The sequence below is a fragment of the Triticum aestivum genome, chromosome 5D, assembly GCF_018294505.1.
Source record: "Triticum aestivum cultivar Chinese Spring chromosome 5D, IWGSC CS RefSeq v2.1, whole genome shotgun sequence".
Taxonomy (NCBI): Eukaryota; Viridiplantae; Streptophyta; class Magnoliopsida; order Poales; family Poaceae; genus Triticum; species Triticum aestivum.
The window spans coordinates 205698209-205722051 of record NC_057808.1 but is presented as its reverse complement, the minus strand read 5'-3'; the positions used below and the strand labels follow the sequence as shown (position 1 = coordinate 205722051).

At 41.8% G+C, this 23843-nt stretch overlaps 1 protein-coding gene across 2 annotated transcripts; it reads right to left on the bottom strand.

Moving 5' to 3' along the window:
- Positions 1-20689: 20689 nt before the first annotated feature.
- Positions 20690-23316, bottom strand: LOC123120076 (60S ribosomal protein L3). 2 transcript variants are annotated; one of them, XM_044540080.1, is made up of 6 exons: positions 23175-23316; positions 22860-22965; positions 22329-22439; positions 21726-22030; positions 21222-21631; positions 20690-21128 (listed from the first exon to the last, which is right to left on the bottom strand). In XM_044540080.1, exons 2-6 carry the CDS (start codon positions 22942-22944, stop codon positions 20870-20872), a joined length of 1170 nt encoding a protein of 389 aa, XP_044396015.1. In that variant the 5' UTR covers positions 22945-22965; positions 23175-23316; the 3' UTR covers positions 20690-20869. The 2 variants fall into 2 exon arrangements, with proteins under 2 accessions (XP_044396015.1, XP_044396016.1); XM_044540081.1 differs by lacking the exon at positions 23175-23316 and adding an exon at positions 23091-23157.
- Positions 23317-23843: the final 527 nt, after the last annotated feature.

The following is a 23843-nucleotide window of genomic DNA, read 5'->3' as shown; positions in this document are numbered from 1 at the left end:
CACTGTTTTGGCTCTAGTTTGAGTTTTATAAAATATTTTTGATTGATTATTTTTGCTACTGTTTTATTATGGTTTTGTCTATCCAGTAGGATTTATTTATTTATTTTTAGTTTATTTTAAATTAATTTTTTAGCAAAACAGTACTGTTTTAGTTATAGTTTTGTTTTAGTCTTTTCTTTATTGTTTTTATTAGTTTTAAATTATTTCGTTTTGTCACTCTTGAAAATTTTAGTTTTGTTTCTGTTAGTCAAGAAAATAAAATTTTGTTTTTATTTTAAAAATTTATTTTACTTAGTTTTGTATGAAAACTTGTTTAGGTCATAGTTAGTGTTTCAGAAAAGCTTTTTATTTGTTTCTTTTTGCTATTAAAAGTTTATGAAAAATACTTTCTGTTAAAATTAGTTGTTTTATATTTTCTTTTCTGTTTATTTATTATGTTAGTATTTTCTTTGTTGTTAAATTTTACTTAGGACAAAGCTATTTTGGGTTATGTCTTAGAATTTTCTTTAGTAGTTTTCTTGTGTAGATTTCATTGGTTTTTTTTATTTTGTGTTCTTTGTGATCTGCATTTTATTTGTTGATTTTTTTGTGAGTGTTAGAAATTGCTTGCTAGTATGTTTGCTTATGTGAGTACTATGTTTTACTATATAGATTTTCATCGGAGAGTTGCGTATAGTGCTATCAAGTTTTGCGAGAGCGATATTATCTTCATCAAGTAATACCAGGCAAGTTCACTTTGACCATGTTTTTCATACCTATGTTTTTATTGCATCTAGTGTCATCTTCGCAACAATCCCTCCAGTAGTGATATTGAATCCTTGTAGTTGAGTAGTATGCATGAGGTAGGAACCCATCACCCTGTTACCAAGCCCGGGACGTTATTTATTTTAATGCTACGCTATAGTAGACGGGGTTGGTATGAGTGCTCGGGAGTGGTGTGAGAATGGAGGACTCTACGTCAATGACGACAACTCCATGATGGCATCTGCAAGGACTGCATCTTCAAGGCCTCAAGACTTTAAGACTCGAGACAAGAATTCAATACACATTACTGGGTGAAGGACGGTTGACGGGCACCCTGGAGAAACCAGTGGATGGCCGGGATGCATGGAGAAGCGCCATGACATCTTGCGGAAAGCTTCACCCAGGCTCAAAGAGACGGAAGAATACTTCATGCCCGGAAGCTTACCTGTGCAACCGCAAGTCACTATGGGCTCTAGCTTGGTTGACCTTAATTGTGACTCTGGCTGGGACGGTGCTAGCAGATGTAGAACTACGGTAGGATTGGATGAGCACCGGACAGTGGTCAGGGGAACTCTTCGGAAGACCATGTTTCGGTCATCTTGTTCTCAAACACCCTGAAGTGCGAGAACGTAAAGAGAGGGATCGAATCTTGCGGGTAAAGTGTACAAACCTCTGCAGAGGGTTAAAACCTAGTCGATTAGCCGTGTCCCCGGTTACGGACAATTTGAGCCTCTAGACTTGGATATATCTCGGAACTCTCAACACCGGACTAATAATATAATTGTGGGCAACTTATGATGATTTGGGGCTATGAGACATTGGTTGGCGGAACCATGTCATGATAGAAAACTCCGTAGTACAGACTCCGGTTAATTCCTTTGATGTAGGGAAAATAAAACCAGCTTTTACGCAAACAAAACTCAGATACAGAGCCACAAAGCCATATTGCATATAGTATAGTTTATCATCTGTTTTTATTACAGTGATCTTGCTGGTACATTCAATGTACTGACCTACACGGCTGCAACGTATCATGTTGCAGATACTTTCTTCCGACGAGTAAGAGTACGGTACAGGGTTACGGTCTACACTCAACCTGCCGATGGCGTTGATGGGACTCCACACCCGACTATTTGTTTCCGCTGTGACTTATGAGGTATATATCAGTTTTACGTTATTTATACATGTGATTGCACTTTGATATATACATTGATGTACTGTGTGTGCCAGCATACTGATCCAGGGATGGCACAGAAACACAGAGACTTGACCGTCTGAAGTCGGGTCGCTACACTAGTGCACCTATACAATTTACCATTGTATTGGGTGTGTTGGGGACACAAGAGACTCTTTGTTATTTGGTTGCAGGGTTGTTTGAGAGAGACCATCTTCATCCTACACCTCCCACGGATTGATAAACCTTAGGTCATCCACTTGAGGGAAATTTGCTACTGTCCTACAAACCTCTGCACTTGGAGGCCCAACAACGTCTACAAGAAGAAGGTTGTGTAGTAGACATCATAATGTTGTTCTGGAAGTCATGTTACTAGATCATGACGAACTTACGAACTATGAGGAAGCGATGATGAGCCCAGATTCCGCGAAATTGCTTGAGGGCATGAAATCTGAGATGGTATCCATGTATGAGAAGAAAGTGTGGACTTTGGTTGACTTGCCCGATGATTGGCAAGCCATAGAGAATAAATGGATCTTCAAGAAGAAGACTGACGCTGACGGTAATGTTACTGTCTACAAAGCTTGACTTGTTGCGAAAGGTTTTTGACAAGTTCAAGGAGTTGACTACGATGAAACCTTCTCACCCGTAGTGATGCTTAAGTCTGTCCGGATCATGTTAGCAATTGCCGCATTTTATGATTATGAAATTTGGCAAATGTATGTCAAAACTGCATTCCTTAATGGATATCTTAAAGAAGAGTTGTATATGATGCAACCAGAAGGTTTTGTCGATCCTAAAGGTGCTAACAAAGTGTGCAAGCTCTAGTGATCCATTTATGGACTGGTGCAAGCCTCTCGGAGTTGGAATGTACGCTTTGATAGTGTGATCAAAGCATATGGTTTTATATAGACTTTTGGAGAAGCCTGTATTTACAAGAAAGTGAGTGGGAGCTCTGTAGCATTTCTAATATTATATGTGGATGACATATTGTTGATTGGAAATAATACAGAATTTCTTTATAGCATAAAAGGATACTTGAATAAGAATTTTCAATGAAAGACCTCGGTGAAGCTGCTTATATATTGGGCATCAAGATCTATAGAGATCGATCAAGACGCTTAATTGGACTTTCACAAAGCACATACCTTGATAAAGTTTTGAAGAAGTTCAAAACGGATCAGTCAAATAAAGGGTTCTTGACTGTGTTACAAGGTGTGAAGTTGAGTCAGACTCAATGCCCGACCACTGCAGAAGATAGAGAGAAAATGAAAGTCATTCCCTATGCCTCAGCCATAGGCTCTATCATGTATGCAATGTTGTGTACCAACCTAATGTGTGCCTTGCTATAAGTTTAGCAGGGAGGTACCAAAGTAATCCAGGAGTGGATCACTAGACAGCGGTCAAGAACATCCTGAAATACCTGAAAAGGACTAAGGACATGTTTCTCGTTTATGGAGGTGACAAAGAGCTTGTCGTAAAAGGTTACGTCGATGCAAGCTTTGACATTGATCCGGATGAGTCTAAGTCACAAACCGGATACGTATTTATATTGAATGGTGGAGTTGTCAGTTGGTGCAGTTCCAAGCAGAGCGTCGTGGCGGGATCTACGTGTGAAGCGGAATACATAGCTGCTTCGGAAGCAGCAAATGAGGAGTTCATATCCGATCTAGATGTAATACCTAGTGCATCGGGTCCAATAAAAATCTTTTGTGATAATACTGGAGCAATAGCCTTGGCGAAGGAATCCAGATTTCACAAGAGAACCAAACACATCAAGAGACGTTTCAATTCCATCCGCGATCAAGTCAAGGAGGGAGACATAGAGATTTGCAAAATACATACGAATCTGAATGTTGCATACCCGTTGACTAAGCCTCTTCCATGAACAAAACATGATCAGCACCAAGACTCCATGGGTGTTCGAATCATCACTATGTAATCTTGATTATTTACTCTAGTGTAAGTGGGAAACTGAAGGAGATATGCCCTAGAGGCAATAATAAAATTGTTATTTATATTTCCTTATATCATGATAAATGTTTATTATTCATGCTAGAATTGTATTAACCGGATACTTAGTACATGTGTGAATACATAGACAAAACAGAGTGTCCCTAGTATGCCTCTACTTGACTAGCTCATTAATCAAAGATGGTTAAGTTTCCTAACCATAGACATGTGTTGTCATTTGATGAACGTGATCACATCATTAGAGAATGATGTGATGGACAAGACCCATCCGTTAGCTTAGCATTATGATCGTTTAGTTTTATTGCTATTGCTTTCTTCATGACTTATACATATTCCTCTGACTATGAGATTATGCAACTCCCGAATACCGGAGTAACAACTTGTGTGCTATCAAACGTCACAGCGTAACTGGGTGATTATAAAGATGCTCTACAGGTGTCTCCGAAGGTGTTTGTTGAGTTGGCATAGATCAAGATTAGGATTTGTCACTCAGTGTATCGGAGAGGTATCTCTGGGCCCTCTCGGTAATGCACATCACTATAAGCCTTGCAAGCAATGTGACTAATGAGTTATTTACGGGATGATGCATTACAGAACGAGTAAAGAGACTTGCCGGTAACGAGATTGAACTAGGTATGATGATACCGACGATCGAATCTCGGGCAAGTAACATACCGATGACAAAGGGAATGACGTATGTTGTTATGCGGTTGACCGATAAAGATCTTCGAAGAATATGTAGGATCCAATATGAGCATCCAGGTTCCGCTATTGGTTATTGACCGGAGATGTGTCTCGGTCATGTCTACATAGTTCTCGAACCCGTAGGGTCCGCACGCTTAACGTTTGATGACAATTTGTATTATGAGTTATGTGTGTTTTGGTGACCGAAGTTTGTTTGGAGTACCGGATGAGATCACAGACATAACGAGGAGTCTCGAAATGGTGGAGAGGTGAAGATTCATATACTAGAAGGTTATATTCGGACATCGGAATGTTTCTGAGTGATTCGGGTATTTTTTCAGAGTACCGAGGGGCTACCGGAACCCCCCGGGGAACTGTTGGGCCATGATGTCGCTTGAAGCTACATCGGTATTTCCCCAAAGAGGAAGGGATCATGCAGCACAACGGCGGTAGGTATTTCCCTCAGATATGAAACCAAGGTTATCGAACCAGTAGGAGAACCAATCAACACAACGTAAACAGCCCCTGCACACATATAACAAATCCTCGCAACCCGACGTGTTAAAGGGGTTGTCAATCCCTTCCGGGGTACGGCGCCACAAGATAGGCAAACAGACGTGAGATAAATTTATAGTAAATTGATAGATAGATCGCAAATAAAATAAATAGAAATAAAATGCAGCAAGGTATTTTTATATTTTTAGATTAATAGATCTGAAAATAAATGCAATAGAAAAGTAGATCGCAAAGGCAAATATATGAGAAGAAAGACCCAGGGGCCGTAGGTTTCACTAGTGGCTTCTCTCGAGAAAAATAGCAAACGGTGGGTGAACAAATTACTGTTGGGCAATTGACAGAACTTCGAATAATTATGACGATATCCAGGCAATGACCATTATATAGGCATCACGTCCAAGATTAGTGGACCGACTCCTGCCTGCATCTACTACTATTACTCCACACATCGACCACTATCCAGCATGCATCTAGTGTATTAAGTTCATGGAAAAACGGACTAATGCAATAAGAACCATGACATGATGTAGACAAGATCTATCTATGTAGAGATAGACCCCATCGTTTTATCCTTAGTAGCAACGATACATACGTGTCGTTTCCCTTTCTGTCACTTGGATCAAGCACTGTAAGATCGAACCCACTACAAAGCACATCTTCCCATTGCAAGATAAATAGATCAAGTTGGCCAAACAAAACCCAAATATCAAAGAAGAAATACGAGGCTATAAGCAATCATGCATATAAGAGATCAAAGAAGCTCAAATAACTTTCATGGATATAAAAAGATAGATCTGATCATAAACTCAAAGTTCATCGATCCCAACAAACACACCGCAAAAGAGTTACATCATATGGATCTCCAAGAGACCATTGTATTGAGAATTCAGTGAAAGAGAGCAAGCCATCTAGCTACTAACTACGGACCCCAAAGGTCTACAAAGAACTACTCACACATCATCGGAGAGGCACCAATGGAGGTGGTGAACCCCATCCGAGATGGTGTCTAGATTGGATCTGGTGGTTCTGGACTCTGCGGCGGCTGGATGAATATTTCGCTGACTCCCCTAGGGTTTCTGGAATATTGGGGTATTTATAGAGCAAAGAGGCGGTCCAGGGGGCACCCGAGGTGGGCACAACCCACCAGGGCATGACTGGGCCTCCTGGTGCGCCCTGGTGGGTTGTGACCCCTCGGGGCACCCCCCAGGCGCAGCCAGGGCCCGTTATGTTCCTTCTGGCCATAAAAATTCTCCGTGGAGTTTCGTGGCATTTGGACTCCGTCTGTTATTGATTTTCTGCGATGAAAAAACATGGAAAAAACAGCAACTCGCACTTGGCACTATGTCAAAAGGTTAGTACCAAAAAATGATATAAAATGATTATAAAACATCCAAGACTGATAATATAACAACATGGAACAATAAAAAATTATAGATACGTTGGAGACGTAGCAGCATCCCCAAGCTTAACTCCTGCTCGTCCTCAAGTAGGTAAGTGATAAAAACATAATTTTTAATGTGGAATGCTGCCTAACATGTCATATCATATTCTTTTCTTTATAGCATGGACATTTGGACTTTTATATTGTTCAAAGCAATAGTCTAGTTTTGACATAATAATTTAGATACTCAAGCATATCAACAAGCAACCATATCTTTCAAAATATCAATGCTAAAATAAGTTATCCCTAGCCCATCATGCTCAAACATTGATCCATTCATGAAACACACTCGAATATTAGCTACACCCAATACTTAAGTACGATCATATTGTCTCCTATTTGGTGCTTTTATAAGAGAAGATGGAGACTCAAAAATAAAAAAAAATTCTTAAAGTAAAAGAAAGGCCCTTCGCAGAGGCAAGTAGGGATTTGTAGAGGTGCCAGAGCTCAAAGCGAAAAATTAGAGATAAAAACATTTTGGGAGGTGTATCCATCCCACCAACAAAAACGACTTAGAGTTCCCAACACTTTCCATGCTAGATATATTATAGGCGGTTCCCAAACAAAAAATAAAGTTTATTCCTTTTTCCACCATACTTTCACTTTCCATGGCTAATCGTATCCACGGGTGCCCTCCATACCAACACTTTCCAAGGAATTTATTATTCGTCAACATAAAGTAAATTCCTTTTTTTCATTTTGGGACTGGGCATCCCTAATACCTTTGCCTTACTCTCGTGCAATGACAAGTGAATAAACACTCATCGTGAGAATAACACATCTAGCATGGAAAATATTAGTCACCCCACACCGCTCCGCAAGCGAAACAAACACACAAAAGAGAAGTTTATTTTGAAAATTAGAGATGGCACATGCAAATTTGCTTAGAACGGCAAAAGAATACCGCATATTGGTAGATATAGTGGACTCATGTGGCAAAACTGGTTTAAAGGATTTTGGATGCACAAGTAGAGATCATACTTGGTGCAAAATGAAGGCTAGCAAAAGATTGAGAAGCGACCAACCAAGAAACGAATAATCTCATAAGCAAGCATTAAGCATAAATAACACCTAATAATGCACCACAAGTAGGATATAATTTCATTGCATAACTATTGACTTTCATACTTGCATAGGGAATCACAAACCTTAACACCAATATTCTTACTAAAGCATAATTACTCATCAACATAACTCACATATCACATCATCATATCTGAAAACTATTACTAAGAATCAAGTTTATTTTGTCCAATGATCTTCATGAAAGTTTTTATTATATCCTTCTTGGATATCTATCACTTTGGGACTAATTTTCGTGTGTTGATTTTCATAAGCTCAAACAAATATAAGTGAAGATCATGAGCATAATTTTTCTTCCTCTCTAATTAATTTAAGTGAAGCAAGAGATAACTTCTTGAAAATTTTACTAACTCTCAAATAAATCTAAGTGAAGCAAGGGAGCATTTCTTCAAAAATACTAAGCACACCGTGCTCAAAAAGATATAAGTGAAGCACTAGAGCAAGTCCATAGCTCAAAAAAGTTTAAGTGAAGCATAGAGAGCAATTCTAACAAGTCATGACATAATTTGGGCTCTCTCAAATAGGTGTGTCCAGCAAGGGATCAAGACTTAAAACACAAAATAAAACAAGCAAAGACTCATATCATACAAGATGCTCCAAGCAAAACACATATCATGTGACGAATAAAAATATAGTTTCGAGTAAAATACCGATGATCGTTGGAAGAAAGCGGGGATGCCAATCGCGGGCATCCCCAAGCTTAGTTGGTTGCTCATTTTTGGATAATAGATTGGGATGCCGGGGCATCCCCAAGCTTAGGCTCTTCCATCCTTCCTTCCTCCATCGTAAGATAACCCAAAACTTGAAAACTTCAATCACACAAAACTCAACAAAACCTTCGTGAGATCCGTTAGTATAAGAAAGCAAACCACTACTATAAGTACTGTATCAAACCAATTCATATTTTTTTTGTATTATATCTACTGTATTCCAAATTTTCTATGGCAAAAACTCATCAAAGAAACCCATAGAGCCATCAAAATAAGCACACAACTCATAGAAAACAGAATCTGTCAAAACAGAACTGTCTGTAGCAATCTGACTTTTTCGAAAACTTCTGGAACTCGAAAAATTCTGAAAAAATAGGATGACCTGAGAAATTTGTATATTAATCTTCTGCAAAAAGAATCATGGCAAAATCTCTTTCTGATAAACAATGAGAATTGTTTTCGTGAGCACAAAGTTTCTGTATTTTTCAGCAAGATCAAACAACTATCACCCAAGAAGATCCTATCGGTTCTACTTGGCACAAACACTAATTAAAACACAGAAAACACAATCATAACAGCAGCATAATTGTGCTAACTCTCAAGAATAGAAAGCAAAAAGCAAAAATAAAATTTATTCATTGGGTTGCCTCCCAACAAGCGCTATAGTTTTACGCCCTTAGCTAGGCATAAAGCAAGGATTTAAGTTTTGTCATCTTTGGTTCGAGATCCATAAGGTGCCATCATGATTGATTTATAAGGTGGTTTCATTCTTGTTCTAGGAAAGTTTTCCATACCCTTCCTCAAAGGAAATTGTAACTTAATATTGCCTTCTTTTATATCAATCACGGCACCGATAGTGCGTAAAACGGTCTACCAAGAATAATTGGGCAAGACGGATTGCAATCAATATCAAGAACAATGAAACCTATGGGCACATAATTCCTATTTGCAAGAATAAGAACATCATTAATTCTTCCCATAGGCTTTTTAATAGTAGAATCTGCCAAGTGCAAATTCAAAGAACATTCTTCAAGATTAGTAAGACCAAGCACATCACATAAAGATTTCGGAATTGTAGAAACACTAGCACCCAAGTCACACAAAGCAAAACACTCATAATATTTAATCTTGAATTTGATAGTAGGTTCCCATTCATCATGCAATTTTCTAGGAATTGATACTTCTAATTCCAATTTTTCTTCGAAAGCTTTCATCATAGCATCAACAATATGTTCAGTAAAAGCTTTATTTTGTTCATATGCATGGGGTGAATTTCTCATGGATTGCAACAAAGAAATAAATCAATCAAAGAGAAACTATCATAATTAAAGTCTTTTTAATCCAAAAGAGTGGGCACATCACTAGTTAAAGTTTTGACCTCTCCAAACCCACTTTCATCAATTTTCTCAACAAGATTTTCACCCTCCAAAATATTGGGACGCCTTCTACCTAAATTTGACTCTTCTCCAGTCCCTTTTTCATCAATCTTCACTTTACTAAACAAAGAATCAATAGAAGAAACACCAATCATTTTAAGATCTTCATCACTTTTACGAAAGAAATCAGTAGAAAACACTTTTTCTAAAAATTCTCTTTTAGCTCTAAGCATAGTGGTTATTTTCTTACTTTCATCCATAGAAACATAAAGAGCTTTAATTGATTCATCTACCTTAGGCACAAAAAAATTCATCTTGAGATTTTCCACATCATGAGCAATTCTATCAACACTTCTAGACAAATCATCAATCTTACTCAACTTTTCTTCTATGGAAGTGTTGAAAACTTTTTGTGTATTGAAAAATTCTTTAATATTATTCTCAAGATCAGATGTGTTCCTATTTATAAGGTTGATTTCCATAGGAATTACCATAATTATTAGAGGAATTACTAGGAAAAGGCCTAGGATTAAAATTACCTCTATAAGCATTGTTATTGAAATTGTTTCGAGAAATAAAATTCACATCTATGGCATCACTATTTTGCTCAATCAAGGTAGACAAAGGCATATCATTAAAATCAATAGGAGCACTTTTCATGAGAGCATCAACTTTTTCACTCAAAGATGAAATTTCTTCAACCGAATTAACCTTTTTACTAGTAGGAGCTCTTTCGGTATGCCATTGTGAATAATTTGCCATGATATTATCAAGCAATTTGGTGGCTTCACCCAAAGTAATATCCATAAAAGTATCACCCGCGGCGGAATCTAAGCGATTACGAGAAACAGAATTCAATCCCGCATAAAAAAATTGTATGATCATCCAAAGATTTAACCCATGAGTTGGGCAATTCATCAGCATCATTTTCATCCTTTCCCAAGATTGTGCAACATGCTCATGTTCAAGTTGCTTCAAATTCATGATCTGGGTTCTAAGGGAAATAATTTTTGCTGGAGGAAAATACTTAGTGATAAAAGCATCTTTGCACTTATTCCAAGAATCGATACTATTGTGAGGCAAAGAAGAGAACCAAATTTTTGCAGAATCACGCAAAGAAAACGGAAATAATTTCATCTTAACCACATCATTGTCCACATCTTTTTTCTTTTGCATATCGCATAATTCCACGAGGGTATTAAGATGGGACGCGGCATCCTCATTAGGAGTACCGGAAAATTGATCTTTCATAACAAGATTCAGCACAACAGTATTAATATCACAAGACTCCGCACAAGTGGCGGGAGGAGCAATCGGAGTGCCAATAAAATCATTGTTGTCGGTATTTGAGAAATCGCATAACTTGGTGTTCTCTTGAGTCATGATGACCACACAACAAGATTGCACTCAAAAACAGATCCGGCAAGAAAACGGTGAACGGGAAAAGAGAGGCGAATAAAACGGCAAATTTTTGTGAAGTGGGGGAGAGGAAAACGAGAGGCAAATGGAAAATAATGTAAACTGCAAGGAGATGAGATTTGTGATTAGGAACCTGGTATATGTTGAAGATCCTCACCGGCAATGGCGCCAGAAATTCCTTATAATGTCGCTTGAAGCTACGTCGGTATTTCCCCAAAGTGGAAAGGATGATGCAACACAGCGGCGGTAGGTATTTCCCTCAGATATAAAACAAAGGTTATCGAACCAGTAGAAGAACCAAGCAACACAATGTAAACAGTCCCTGCACACAGATAACAAATCCTCACAACCCAACGTGGTAAAGGGGTTTTCAATCCCTTCCGAGGTACGGCGCCTCAAGATAGGCAAATGGACGTGAGATAAATTTGTAGTAAATTGATAGATAGATCGCAAATAAAAAAATAGAAATAAAACGCAGCAAGGTATTTTGTATTTTTAGATTAATAGATCTGAAAATAAATGCAAGAGAAAAGTAGATCGCAAAGGCAAATATATGAGAAGAAAGACCCGGGGGCCGTAGGTTTCACTAGTGGCTTCTCTCGAGAAAAATAGCAAACAGTGGGTGAACAAATTACTGTTGGGCAATTGACATAACTTCGAATAATTATGATGATATCCAGGCAATGATCATTATATAGGCATCACATCCAAGATTAGTAGACCGACTCCTGCCTGCATCTACTACTATTACTCCACACATCGACCGCTATCCAGCATGCATCTAGTGTATTAAGTTCATGGAAAAATGGAGTCATGCAATAAGAACGATGACATGATGTAGACAAGATCTATCTATGTAGAGATAGATCCCATCGTTTTATCCTTAGTAGCAACGATACATACGTGTCGTTTCCCTTTCTGTCACTGGGATCAAGCACCGTAAAATCGAACCCACTACAAAGCACCTCTTCCCATTGCAAGATAAATAGATCAAGTTGGCCAAACAAAACCCAAATGTCGGAGAAGAAATACGAGGCTATAAGCAATCATGCATATAAGAGATCAAAGAAACTCAAATAACTTTCATGGATATAAAAAGATAGATCTGGTCATAAACTCAAAGTTCATCAATCCCAACAAACACACCGCAAAAGAGTTACATCATATGGATCTCCAAGAGACCATTGTATTAAGAATTCAGCGAGAGAGAAAGCCATCTAGCTACTAACTACGGACCCGAAGGTCTACAAAGAACTACTCATGCATCATCGGAGAGGCACCAATGGAGGTGGTGAACCCCATCCGAGATGGTGTCTAGATTGGATCTGGAGGTTCTGGACTTAGCGGCGGTTGGATGAATATTTCGTCGACTCCCCTAGGGTTTCTGGAATATTGGGGTATTTATAGAGCAAAGAGGCGGTCCAGGGGGCACCCGAGGTGGGCACAACCCACCAGGGTGCGCCTGGGCCTCCTGGCATGCCCTGGTGGGTTGTGCCCCCCTCGGGGCACCCCCCAGGCGTAGCTAGGGCCCGTTGTGTTCCTTCTGGCCCATACAAATTGTCCGTGGAGTTTCGTGGCATTTGGACTCCGTATGGTATTGATTTTCTGCGATGTAAAAAACATGGAAAAACATCAACTGACACTTGTCACTATGTCAATAGGTTAGTACCAAAAAATGATTATAAAACATCCAAGATTGATAATATAACAGCATGGAACAATCAAAAATTATAGATATGTTGGAGACGTATCAGCATCCCCAAGCTTAACTCCTGCTCGTCCTTGAGTAGGTAAGTGATAAAAACAGAATTTTTGATGTGGAATGTTGCCTAACATGTCATATCATATTCTTTTCTTTATAGCATGGACATTTGGACTTTTATATTGTTCAAAGCAATAGACTAGTTTTGACATAATAATTTAGATACTCAAGCATATCAACAAGCAACCATGTCTTTCAAAATATCAACGCTAAAATAAGTTATCCCTAGCCCATCATGCTCAAACATTGATCCATTCATGAAACACACTCGAATATTAGCTACACCCGATACTTAAGTACGATCATGTTATCTCCTAGTTGGTGTTTTCATAAGATGGAGACTAAAAAATAATATATTTTTTGCATAAAGTAAAAGAAAGGCCCTTCGCAGAGGGAAGTAGGGATTTGTAGAGGTGCCAGAGCTCAAAGCGAAAAATAGAGATAAAAACATTTTGGGAGGTGTATCCATCCCTCCAACGAAAACGACTTAGAGTTCCCAACACTTTCCATGCTAGATATATCATAGGCGGTTCCCAAACAGAAAATGAAGTTTATTCCTTTTACCACCATACTTTCACTTTCCATGGCTAACCGTATCCACGGGTGCCCTCCATACCAACACTTTCAAAGGAATTTATTATTTGACAACATAAAGTAAATTCAATTTTTTTTATTTCGGGACTGGGCATCCCGAATACCTTTGTCTTACTCTCATGCAATGACAAGTGAATAAACACTCATCGTGAGAATGACACATCTAGAATGGAAAATATTAGCCACCCCTCACCGCTCCGCAAGTGAAACAAACACACAAAAGAGAAGTTTATTTTGAAAATTAGAGATGGCACATGCAAATCAGCTTAGAACGGCAAAAGAATACCGCATCTAGGTAGATATAGTGGACTCATGTGGCAAAACTGGTTTAAAGGATTTTGGATGCACAAGTAGAGATCATACTTGGGGCAAAATGAAGGCTAGCAAAAGATTGAGAAGCGACCAACCAAGAAATGGATAATCTCATAAGCGAGCATTAAGCGTAAATAACACCGAATAATGCACCACAAGTAGGATATAATTTCATTGCATGACTATTGACTTTCGTACTTGCATAGGGAATCACAAACCTTAACACCAATATTCTAACTAAAGCATATTTACTCATCAACATAACTCACATATCACATCATCATATCTCAAAACTATTACTAACAATCAAGTTTATTGTCCAATGATCTTCATGAAAGTTTTTATTATATCCTTCTTGGATATCTATCACTTTGGGACTAATTTTCATGTGTTGCTCTTCATAAGCTCAAACAAATATAAGTGAAGATCATGAGCATAATTTTTCTTTCTCTCAAATTAATTTAAGTGAAGCAAGAGTGAATTTCTTGAAAATTTTACTAACTCTCAAATAAATCTAAGTGAAGCAAGAGAGCATTTCTTAAAAAATACTAAGCACACCGTGCTCAAAAAGATATAAGTGAAGCACTAGAGCAAGTCTATAGCTCAAAAAAGTTAAAGTGAGGCATAGAGAGCAATTCTAACAAGTCATGACATAATTTTGGCTCTCTCAAATAGGTGTGTCCAGCAAGGGATCAAGACTTAAAACAAAAAATAAAACAAGCAAAGACTCATATCATACAATACGCTCCAAGCAAAACACATATCATGTGATGAATAAAAATATAGTTTCGAGTAAAATACCGATGATCGTTGGAAGAAAGCGAGGATGCCACTCAGGGGCATCCCCAAGATTAGTTGGTTGCTCATTTTTGGATAATAGCTTGGGATGTCGGGGCATCCCCAAGCTTAGGCTCTTCCATCCTTTCTTCCTCCATCGTAACATAACCCAAAACTTGAAAACTTCAATCACACAAAACTCAACAAAACCTTCGTGAGATCCGTTAGTATAAGAAAGCAAACCACTACTATAAGTATTGTATCAAACCAATTCATATTTCGTTTTTGTACTATATCTACCGTATTCCAAATTTTCTATGGCAAAAACTCATCAAAGAAAACCATAGAGCCATCAAAATAAGCACACAACACAAAGAAAACAGAATCTGTCAAAACAGAACAGTGTGTAGCAATCTGACTTTTTCGAAAACTTCTGGAACTCCAACAATTCTGAAAAAATAGGACGACCTGAGCAATTTGTATATTAATCTTCTGCAAATAGAATTGGGGAGAATCTCTTTCTGATAAAAAATGAGAATTGTTTTCGTGAGCACAAAGTTTCTGTCTTTTTCAGCAAGATCAAACAACTATCACCCAAGAAGATCCTATCGGTTCTACTTGGCACAAACACTAATTAAAACACAAAAAACACAATCATAATAGTAGCATAATTGTGCTAACACTCAAGAAGAGAAAGCAAAAAGTAGAAATAAAATTTATTCATTGGGTTGCCTCCCAACAAGTGCTATAGTTTTACGCCCTTAGCAACGCATAAAGCAAGGATCTAAGTTTTGTCATCTTTGGTTCGAGATCCATAAGATATCCTCATGATTGATTCATAAGGTGGCTTAATTCTTGTTCTAGGAAAGTGTTCCATACCCTTCCTCAAAGGAAATTGGAACTTAATATTGCCTTCTTTCATATCAATCACGGCACCGGTAGTGTGTAAAAACGGTCTACCAAGAATAATTGGGCAAGACGGATTGCAATCAATATAAAGAACAATAAAATCTATGGGCACAAAATTCCTATTTGCAAGAATAAGAACATCATTCATTCTTCCCATAGGCTTTTTAATTGTAGAATCCGCCAAGTGCAAATTCAAAGAACATTCTTCAACATTAGTAAGACCAAGCACATCACATAAAGATTTCGGAATTATAGAAACACTAGCACCCAAGTCACACAAAGCAAAACACTCATAATTTTGACCGATAAAGGGAATGATGATACCGACGATCGAATCTCGGGCAAGTAACATACCGATGACAAAGGGAATGGCGTATGTTGTTATGCGGTTGACCGATAAAGATCTTCGAAGAATACGTAGGAGCCAATATGAGCATCCAGGTTCCGCTATTGGTTATTGACCAGAGATGTGTCTCGGTCATGTCTACATAGTTCTCGAACCCGTAGGGTCCGCACGCTTAACGTTCGATGACGATTTGTACAATGAGTTATGTGTTTTTGGTGACAGAAGTTTGTTCGGAGTACCGGATGAGATCACGGACAAGATGAGGAGTCTCGAAATGGCCGAGAGGTAAAGATTCATATATTGGAAGGTTAAATTCGGACATCGGAATGGTTCTGAGTGATTCGGGTATTTTTCCGGAGTACCGAGGGGTTACCGGAACCCCCCGGGGGAGTGTTGGGCCAAGATGTCGCTTGAAGCTTCATCGGTATTTCCCCAAAGAGGAAGGGATGATGCAGGACAGCGGCGGTAGGTATTTCCCTTAGATATGAAACCAAGGTTATCGAACCAGTAGGAGAACCAATCAACACAACGTAAACAGCCCCTGCACACAGATAACAAATCCTCGCAAGCCGACGTGTTAAAGGGGTTGTCAATCCCTTCCGGGGTACGGCGCCTCAAGATAGGCAAACGGACGTGAGATAAATTTGTAGTAAAATGATAGATAGATCGCAAATAAAATAAATAGAAATAAAACGCAGCAAGGTATTTTTGTATTTTTAGATTAATAGATCTGAAAATAAATGCAAGAGAAAAGTAGATCGCAAAGGCAAATATATGAGAAGAAAGACCTGGGGGCCGTAGGTTTCACTAGTGGCTTCTCTCGAGAAAAATAGCAAACGATGGATGAACAAATTACTGTTGGGCAATTGATAGAACTTCGAATAATTATGACGATATCCAGGCAATGATCATTATATAGGCATCACGTCCAAGATTGGTAAACCGACTCCTGCCTGCATCTACTACTATTACTCCACACATCGACCGCTATCCAGCATGCATCTAGTGTATTAAGTTCATGGAAAAACGGAGTGATGCAATAAGAACGATGACATGATGTAGACAAGATCTATCTATGTAGAGATAGACCCCGTCGTTTTATCCTTAGTAGCAACGATACATACGTGTTGTTTCCCTTTCTGTCACTGGGATCAAGCACCGTAAGATCGAACCCACTATAAAGCACCTCTTCCCATTGCAAGATAAATAGATCAAGTTGGCCAAACAAAACCCAAATGTCGGAGAAGAAATACGAGGCTATAAGCAATCATGCATATAAGAGATCAAAGAAACTCAAATAACTTTCATGGATATAAAAAGATAGATCTGGTCATAAACTCAAAGTTCATCGATCCCAACAAACACACCGCAAAAGAGTTACATCATATGGATCTCCAAGAGACCATTGTATTGAGAATTCAGCGAGAGAGAGAAAGCCATCTAGCTAGTAACTACGGACCCGAAGGTCTACAAAGAACTACTCACACATCATCGGAGAGGCGCCAATGGAGGTGGTGAACCCCATCCGAGATGGTGTCTAGATTGGATCTGGTGGTTCTGGACTCTGCGGCGGCTGGATGAATATTCCGTTGACTCCCCTAGGGTTTCTGGAATATTGGGGTATTTATAGAGCAAAGAGGTGGTCCGGGGGGCACCCGAGGTGGGCACAACCCACCAGGGCGCGCCTGGGCCTCCTGGCGCGCCCTGGTGGGTTGTGACCCCTCGGGGCACACCCCAGGCGCAGCCACGTCCCGTTGTGTTCCTTCTGGCCCATAAAAATTCTCGGTGGAGTTTCATGGCATTTGGACTCCGTATGGTATTGATTTTCTGCGATTAAAAAACATGGAAAAAACAGCAACTGGCACTTGGCACTATGTCAATAGATTAGTACCAAAAAATGATATAAGATGATTATAAAACATCCAAGATTGATAATATAACAGCATGGAACAATCAAAAATTATAGATACGTCAGAGACGTATCAGGCCCACATGGGCCTAAGGGAGAGAGAGGGAAGCCCGCGAGGGTGGCCGCGCGCCCCCCTCCTAGGGAGTCCGAATAGGACAAGGAGGAGGGGGTGGCGCCCCCCTTCCCTTTCCCTCTCCCTCTCCTTCCTATTCCCTCCGGTGGAGAAAGGAAAAGGGGGATCCTACTTGGGCTAGGAGCCCAAGTAGGACTCCCCCCATGGGGCGCCCCTCCTGGCCGTCGGCCTCTCTCCTCCCCCCTTTATATAAGTGGGCAGGGGGCACCCCAAAGGGACACCAATAGTTCTCTTAGCCCTGTGCGGTGCCCCCCTCCACAGTTTACTCCTCCGGTCATAGCGTCGTAGTGCTTAGGCGAAGCCCTGCGCGGATCACATCACCATCACCGTCACCACGCCGTCGTGCTGATGGAACTCTCCCTCGACCCTCTGCTGGATCAAGAGTTCGAGGGACGTCATCGAGCTAAACGTGTGCTGAACACGGTGGTGCCGTACGTTCGGTACTTGGATCGGTTGGATCGTGAAGACGTTCGACTACATCAACCGCGTTAATATAACGCTTCCGCTTTCGGTCTACGAGGGTACGTGGACAGACTCTCTCCGTCTCCTTGCTATGCATCTCCTAGATAGATCTTGCGTGATCGTAGGAATTTTTTTGAAATTGCATGCTACGTTCCCCAACATTAAGAGCATCTCTAGCAGGGCCCTTATAAGGCTAGCCCTTATAAGGGGTTTACAGTTCGCAGTTTCACTCGGATAAGGGCCAAAAATAGCTGCGGCATAACAGAAACCTCAAGTGGACCTTTGAAAATTGAAAATAAAATTTCGCGAGAGAGAAGAACACAAACATTAGAACTAGGTGCATCCATAGATACTTGATGATCCATACATAGTTGATTTTTACATAGACTAGATCGGAGGAGGCCGCCTACCCCTAACCCTAGTGCCCAAAATGGGGCTCACTGGAGCCCTCCGGGTGCGGCGGCGACGCTGCGGCGTGGTGGCGATCGCTCGTCGTCATCGTCGGAGGTGAGGTCGATGTACATGGAGTCTTGCGCGTCAGCTTCGCGGCGCCACGCCTCCATCTTCTCGTCGAACTCCCGCGCCTTTGCGAGGCCCTGCTCGTACAGGAGTTGGTTGATCTCCTCGTCCCGGCGGCGGAGCTGCGCCACCTCGTCCTCCTCCCGCGCACGGCGCTCGAGAATCATCGCCTCGACGGCGTCCGCCTCCGAGGGGGGGGAGGTAGTCCTCCGGCCCGATGATGTCGGCGCGCGGCTCCTCCACCTCGGGCTCCCTCTTCACCGCTCTGAGCGGCGGGAGCTCCTCCGCCTTCCTCTTGACCGGCGCTGGAGAGTCGAGCCTGCCACTCCTCTCTCGTGGTGGAGGAGGGACGGCGGTGGCTCAAGGCCCCGGTTCGTGTACCGTCGGGCGGACCGCTTCCTCGCTGCGTCGGCGGCGACCCAGCACTTCCGCTCGGGGTCCTCGCCTCCACCGGTGCCACGGCCGGAGCTCCACATCTCGCGCCACATGGTGGCGGATCCGTTGGCGGTAGCAGAGTGAGGCGGCATATTTGGATTGCCGACGGTGAGAAATTGGAGGGGGAAAGAGGGTTTGCGGCGGCGGGGATAGGGTTTCACCCTGTATAGCGGCCACGGACCCGTAGATATACTGCACGAGGGGCGTTTTCCTGACCATTGTGAACGCTTTACAGGTCAGGGCTCAGCGCGGCTATACGGGTCTAGTCTGACTCAAAAAGGGCCAAACCCACCATATAGTCGCCGGAATTATACGGGCCAGGCGCTTTTACAGCGTCTGCTGCTAGAGATGCTCTAAGCCTTTCCTTCCCTCCGCTTCCTTCAATGAACAACAATTCCTTCCCTTCCGCTTCCTTTGAAAAAGAACAATTCCTTCCCTTCCGCTTCCATCGATGAACAAATTAATGAACGCATGAAAATGAGGCTGAAATTTGAAGATTGCTCTTAGACGCCCTGTGTTAAGACCTCGAACAAGCACAATTTTTTCTGAACGAAATTTTCCCTCATTCTATGCGCCATGACCCTGATCATGAATAGGTTTGATTCAACCTGTCAGTCGGGTCGGGTTTGCCCGGGTCAAACTCTACCAGACCCATACCCTATTACTAAATCGGGTTTGTCCTAGACCCACGACCCTGCCCATGGGTCTGGACTTCGACCCACGCCCGAACCCATCGGGTGACCCGATCCTATCGGGCACCCATCGGGTCTGACGGAATTTAAATATTTTATTTTATTTAGGAGACATAGACGTTGCATTTTACATACAGCGCCCACTCCAAGCGGCATGAGCCAGCGGTCTCCAATTTATAGACGGAGCTCCCCTCCTATGCGCTCCCACAGGCGAGGTGGTACTAAACGGTCCAACCTCTCTTCTGTTCGCTGGGCATGTCATGTGTTACGCTACACACGATTCATCTTTTATGGGCCTAGTGGACATGTGCAACGCTCTGCAGTGCAGCCTGCTGCTAGCTATTTTGCATGGGCCAGTTGTTGAAGTTAAAAATGGGCCATATCTAACGTGTGGGTAACATACCAGAAGTGAGAATAGGCCTGGTGATGGCCGTGTTCATTACTGCTGTAGGGCTGCCGATGATGACGTGATATGTCATATATCAATGTGTTTAGATTAATGAATAAAATACAATAGGGCATAAGTAGTTTATTTAATTATTTATATTAATCGAGTACCCATCGGGTAACCCACCTTACCCACGGGTATACACTTAAACCCATACCCTACCCACGACTAATCCTGCCAGGTTGAGGTTTGATACCAGATCGTGACTACAAACACGCAACACGATTGTCCACGTGGAGGCTACAGCATGGGCACAGCTGAAACATTTGCTTCCAAATTTGAAGGCATGCAAATAGCATTACTATTAAGTTCAAAATGCATAAACCTCATCAGTTCAAACATTCGCAGCAGCTCAGAGTTGCAATTGCAATGCATAAACCGGTTCCCAAACAATCTGCCACAAAGCAAGAAAAAAAGCTGGTAACACTATGGGATAAGATCTGTCGCAGCCTAAGCCTTGAGCCTGCCGTAGAACTTCTGCTTCTCGTCAGTGGTCTGGAACCGGCCATGCCCGAACTTGGATGAGGTGTCGATGAACTTGAGCTTGATCTCCTCAAGGGCCAACCGCGAGGTCTGCTTCAACAGGGACTGGCGGAGGGTCACCACTCTCTTCTTGGGGCCCACACAGCAGCCCTTGATCATGAGGTAGTCACCCTTCACCACACCATAGTGAGGGAAGCCACCCATCGGGGTGATGTCCTTCTCAGTCCTGCAAGCACCACCATTGCCGTCAGTTTCATGGAAAATGTTCAAGAGCACAACAGATGAGAGCATGCACCTAATCAGATTCACTCAAAGATACCTGTCAAACTCAGTGCAGGCCTCGTGAGACTCCTGTCCAGACTTGCCCATCTTGTAAATCTTTTTGTTCATCTCTGTGCGGTGGTGGTAACCATTCTGACCAGCACGAGCAACAGTGTAGGAAACCCTAGCAGGATGCCAGGCACCGATACAGGCAACCTTTCGGAGACCCCTGTGGGTCTTGCGGGGAAGGCGGGTCACACCCCAGCGAGTGACGACACCTTCGTACCCCTTACCCTTGGTGACACCAATGATGTCAACCATTTCATCTTTCTGGAAGACCGCTTCAACTGGGACTTCCTTCTCAAAGAACTTGTAGCCATAGTCAACCTTGTCTGCGATGGTGCCACCATTAACCTGGATCTCCATGAGGTGAGCCTTCTTCTGTTTCAAGCCCTTCATCTTCCTAATCTGATATTCAGAAATGGCATAGTAATGGTGAGTGAAACATTTTACAATAAACAGAATACTTGACCAAGATGAACAGGGAAATGGCCATTCACACCTGAGTATGGGCAATAACACGGACTATAGTGGCGTACTTCTTCATTTTCTCAAGCTGCAACTGGATTTCCTTCTTGCCTGCATCACTGTCATACTTGAGGGCATACTTTGTGAACGCCTTCTTCTTGCTCTTGCACCAGTTCTTATAGAACCTTCTCCTCACATCTTCGCTAAGGTGCTGAGCCCAGACAGAGTTGAGAGTGCGAAGGCCACGTGGGGTCTTCACATAGGCCACAAGACCAACAATGACCAGAGGAGGGGTCTCAATGATGGTAACAGCCTCACAGGTTTCCTTCTTGTGGAGCTCTGCAAGATGTAACAACAACCATTTGCGATCTTAAGAATCAACAAGAGCAAACAATCAAGCAAATATAACATGCAGGGCCCTATTAAAAGAAGATAACTTTGGTTGGCAAATATAACATGAAGGGACAGTGTATCCGGCCAGCATGATAAACTAAATAACAAGCTATGCATGCATCTACGTGCCTATTGCTACTTGAAGGTCATGTTACTGTATTATTTACTAAACAAGAATTGTTCCTGTTCATTATTTTCAGTAATGAAACAAACGTGATTAGAATAATGGAAGGGTTAGACATACTGGATCCGGGCTTCTCGACCTCACGAACAATGTGGGTCATTCCAGCCTTGTAGCCCAGAAAGGCAGTGAGGTGGCAAGGCTTCTGTTGGTCATCCTTGGGGAAGGACTTCACTGCATAAGAAAAAACAGACTACTAAGACAAACTCCAGATAAGTATTCACTGAACTGTAAAACCAAGGAAACAAATAGTTACAGGGTAACAGCAATTTTTAATAGAATTGCCTTATTTGAAGAAAGAATAGATGTGCAAGGGATTTTTAAGACAGATTTCAGGGAACGAAAACTATTTGACACTACTGAAGTTCGCAATGAAATTCTAGAAAGGTGTGAAGCACCATTTGCTACTATTTACAGGATTCAATATAGTGTATCAACAAAACATACTAGTACATCCGAATCAAACAACCTTACAAGCACAATGAGATAGACTATAGGCTATGTGTGAAAACAACACTCAATAACATCAGCATGGAAAGAAACGGCCCGCCATGGAATCGGTGCTCTAATGCAAGTGTTACTCGGTGTGCATACCCTTTCCGCGGTGGCGAGAGCAGCGCTTCCTGGGGAGGAAGCCGAGGGAACCGTGCCTCGGGTGCTCGAACTTGCGGTGCGACATCGCCGCTCCTCCCTTCCTTGCCTGCGATGCCAGAAACAGCCGAGACCATTAGATCTGCAACCATTAGAGCCGCAAACTGCAAATACCAAACGCGCCGGAGTCCCGGTCGCTCAACGCTGAACGCTAGAACAGCGGGAGAATATGACCTCCGCGAAGGAACTACGCGAAAGTGATGGCTTCGGCAGCGGCAGATCGGCGAAGAGGCAGGAGGGATTGTAGCGCGTGCTCACCTGGGGTAGAGCGGACGGCGGCAGCGGCGGCGCAAACTGTGTGCAGAAGGCGAAGCGGGTAACCCTAGTGCTGCTATTTATATATCACTGCGGAATGCGAGGGTTTGGCTTGGGTCCGACAGGAATGCCGGGCTTGGTGGGCTAGGTGCGCGGGCTGGGCTGGAACCCAATGGGCACTCTCTTTTTTTTCTTTAACTTTTCCCAGCACGTATCGATTTGGGTTTGTTGGGGCAACTAGTTGACAAGCGCTCTTTCGGGAGCCTTGCAACTATCACTTGTGGGTCGGTTGAGATCTTCTCATTTGGCACGCCCTTAGCCGCCACCACGTGTCGTGCTCTGGGCACTCTCTTCAGATTTTTTTATTTTCCGCACGCACTTTTGGCTTTTTAATCGGTTTTTTACAGGCTTTTTTACTTTTTTGTTTTTCACATAGGAGTTGTACCGTGCATTTTCCCACGCATCAGAATAATCATGAAAAGCTTCCCCAAAAGCCTAGTGAAAAAATACTTACATGGGTGTGCGCCGGTTTACAAAAAGCACTATAACCGACGTGTAAGGCGACAAATAGGAGTTGTACTCCTTCACAGTTTGCATGGGCTTGTTTTTCTAATGCGTGAAAGTTTAGGGCTCCTTTAATTTTTATAAGACTGTGATCCATAGAATAGTTGC

What these genes read in the sequence shown, in the direction of transcription:
- LOC123120076 (XM_044540080.1), bottom strand. Translation starts at nt 22,944, where the DNA reads ATGTCGCACCGCAAGTTCGAGCACCCGAGGCACGGTTCCCTCGGCTTC. An exon ending in CTCTCGCCACCGCGGAAAGG is followed by an intron (nt 22,440 to 22,859) that starts GTATGCACACCG and finishes TTTCTTATGCAG; the next exon opens with TGAAGTCCTTCCCCAAGGAT. An exon ending in GGTCGAGAAGCCCGGATCCA is followed by an intron (nt 22,031 to 22,328) that starts GTATGTCTAACC and finishes TACATCTTGCAG; the next exon opens with AGCTCCACAAGAAGGAAACC.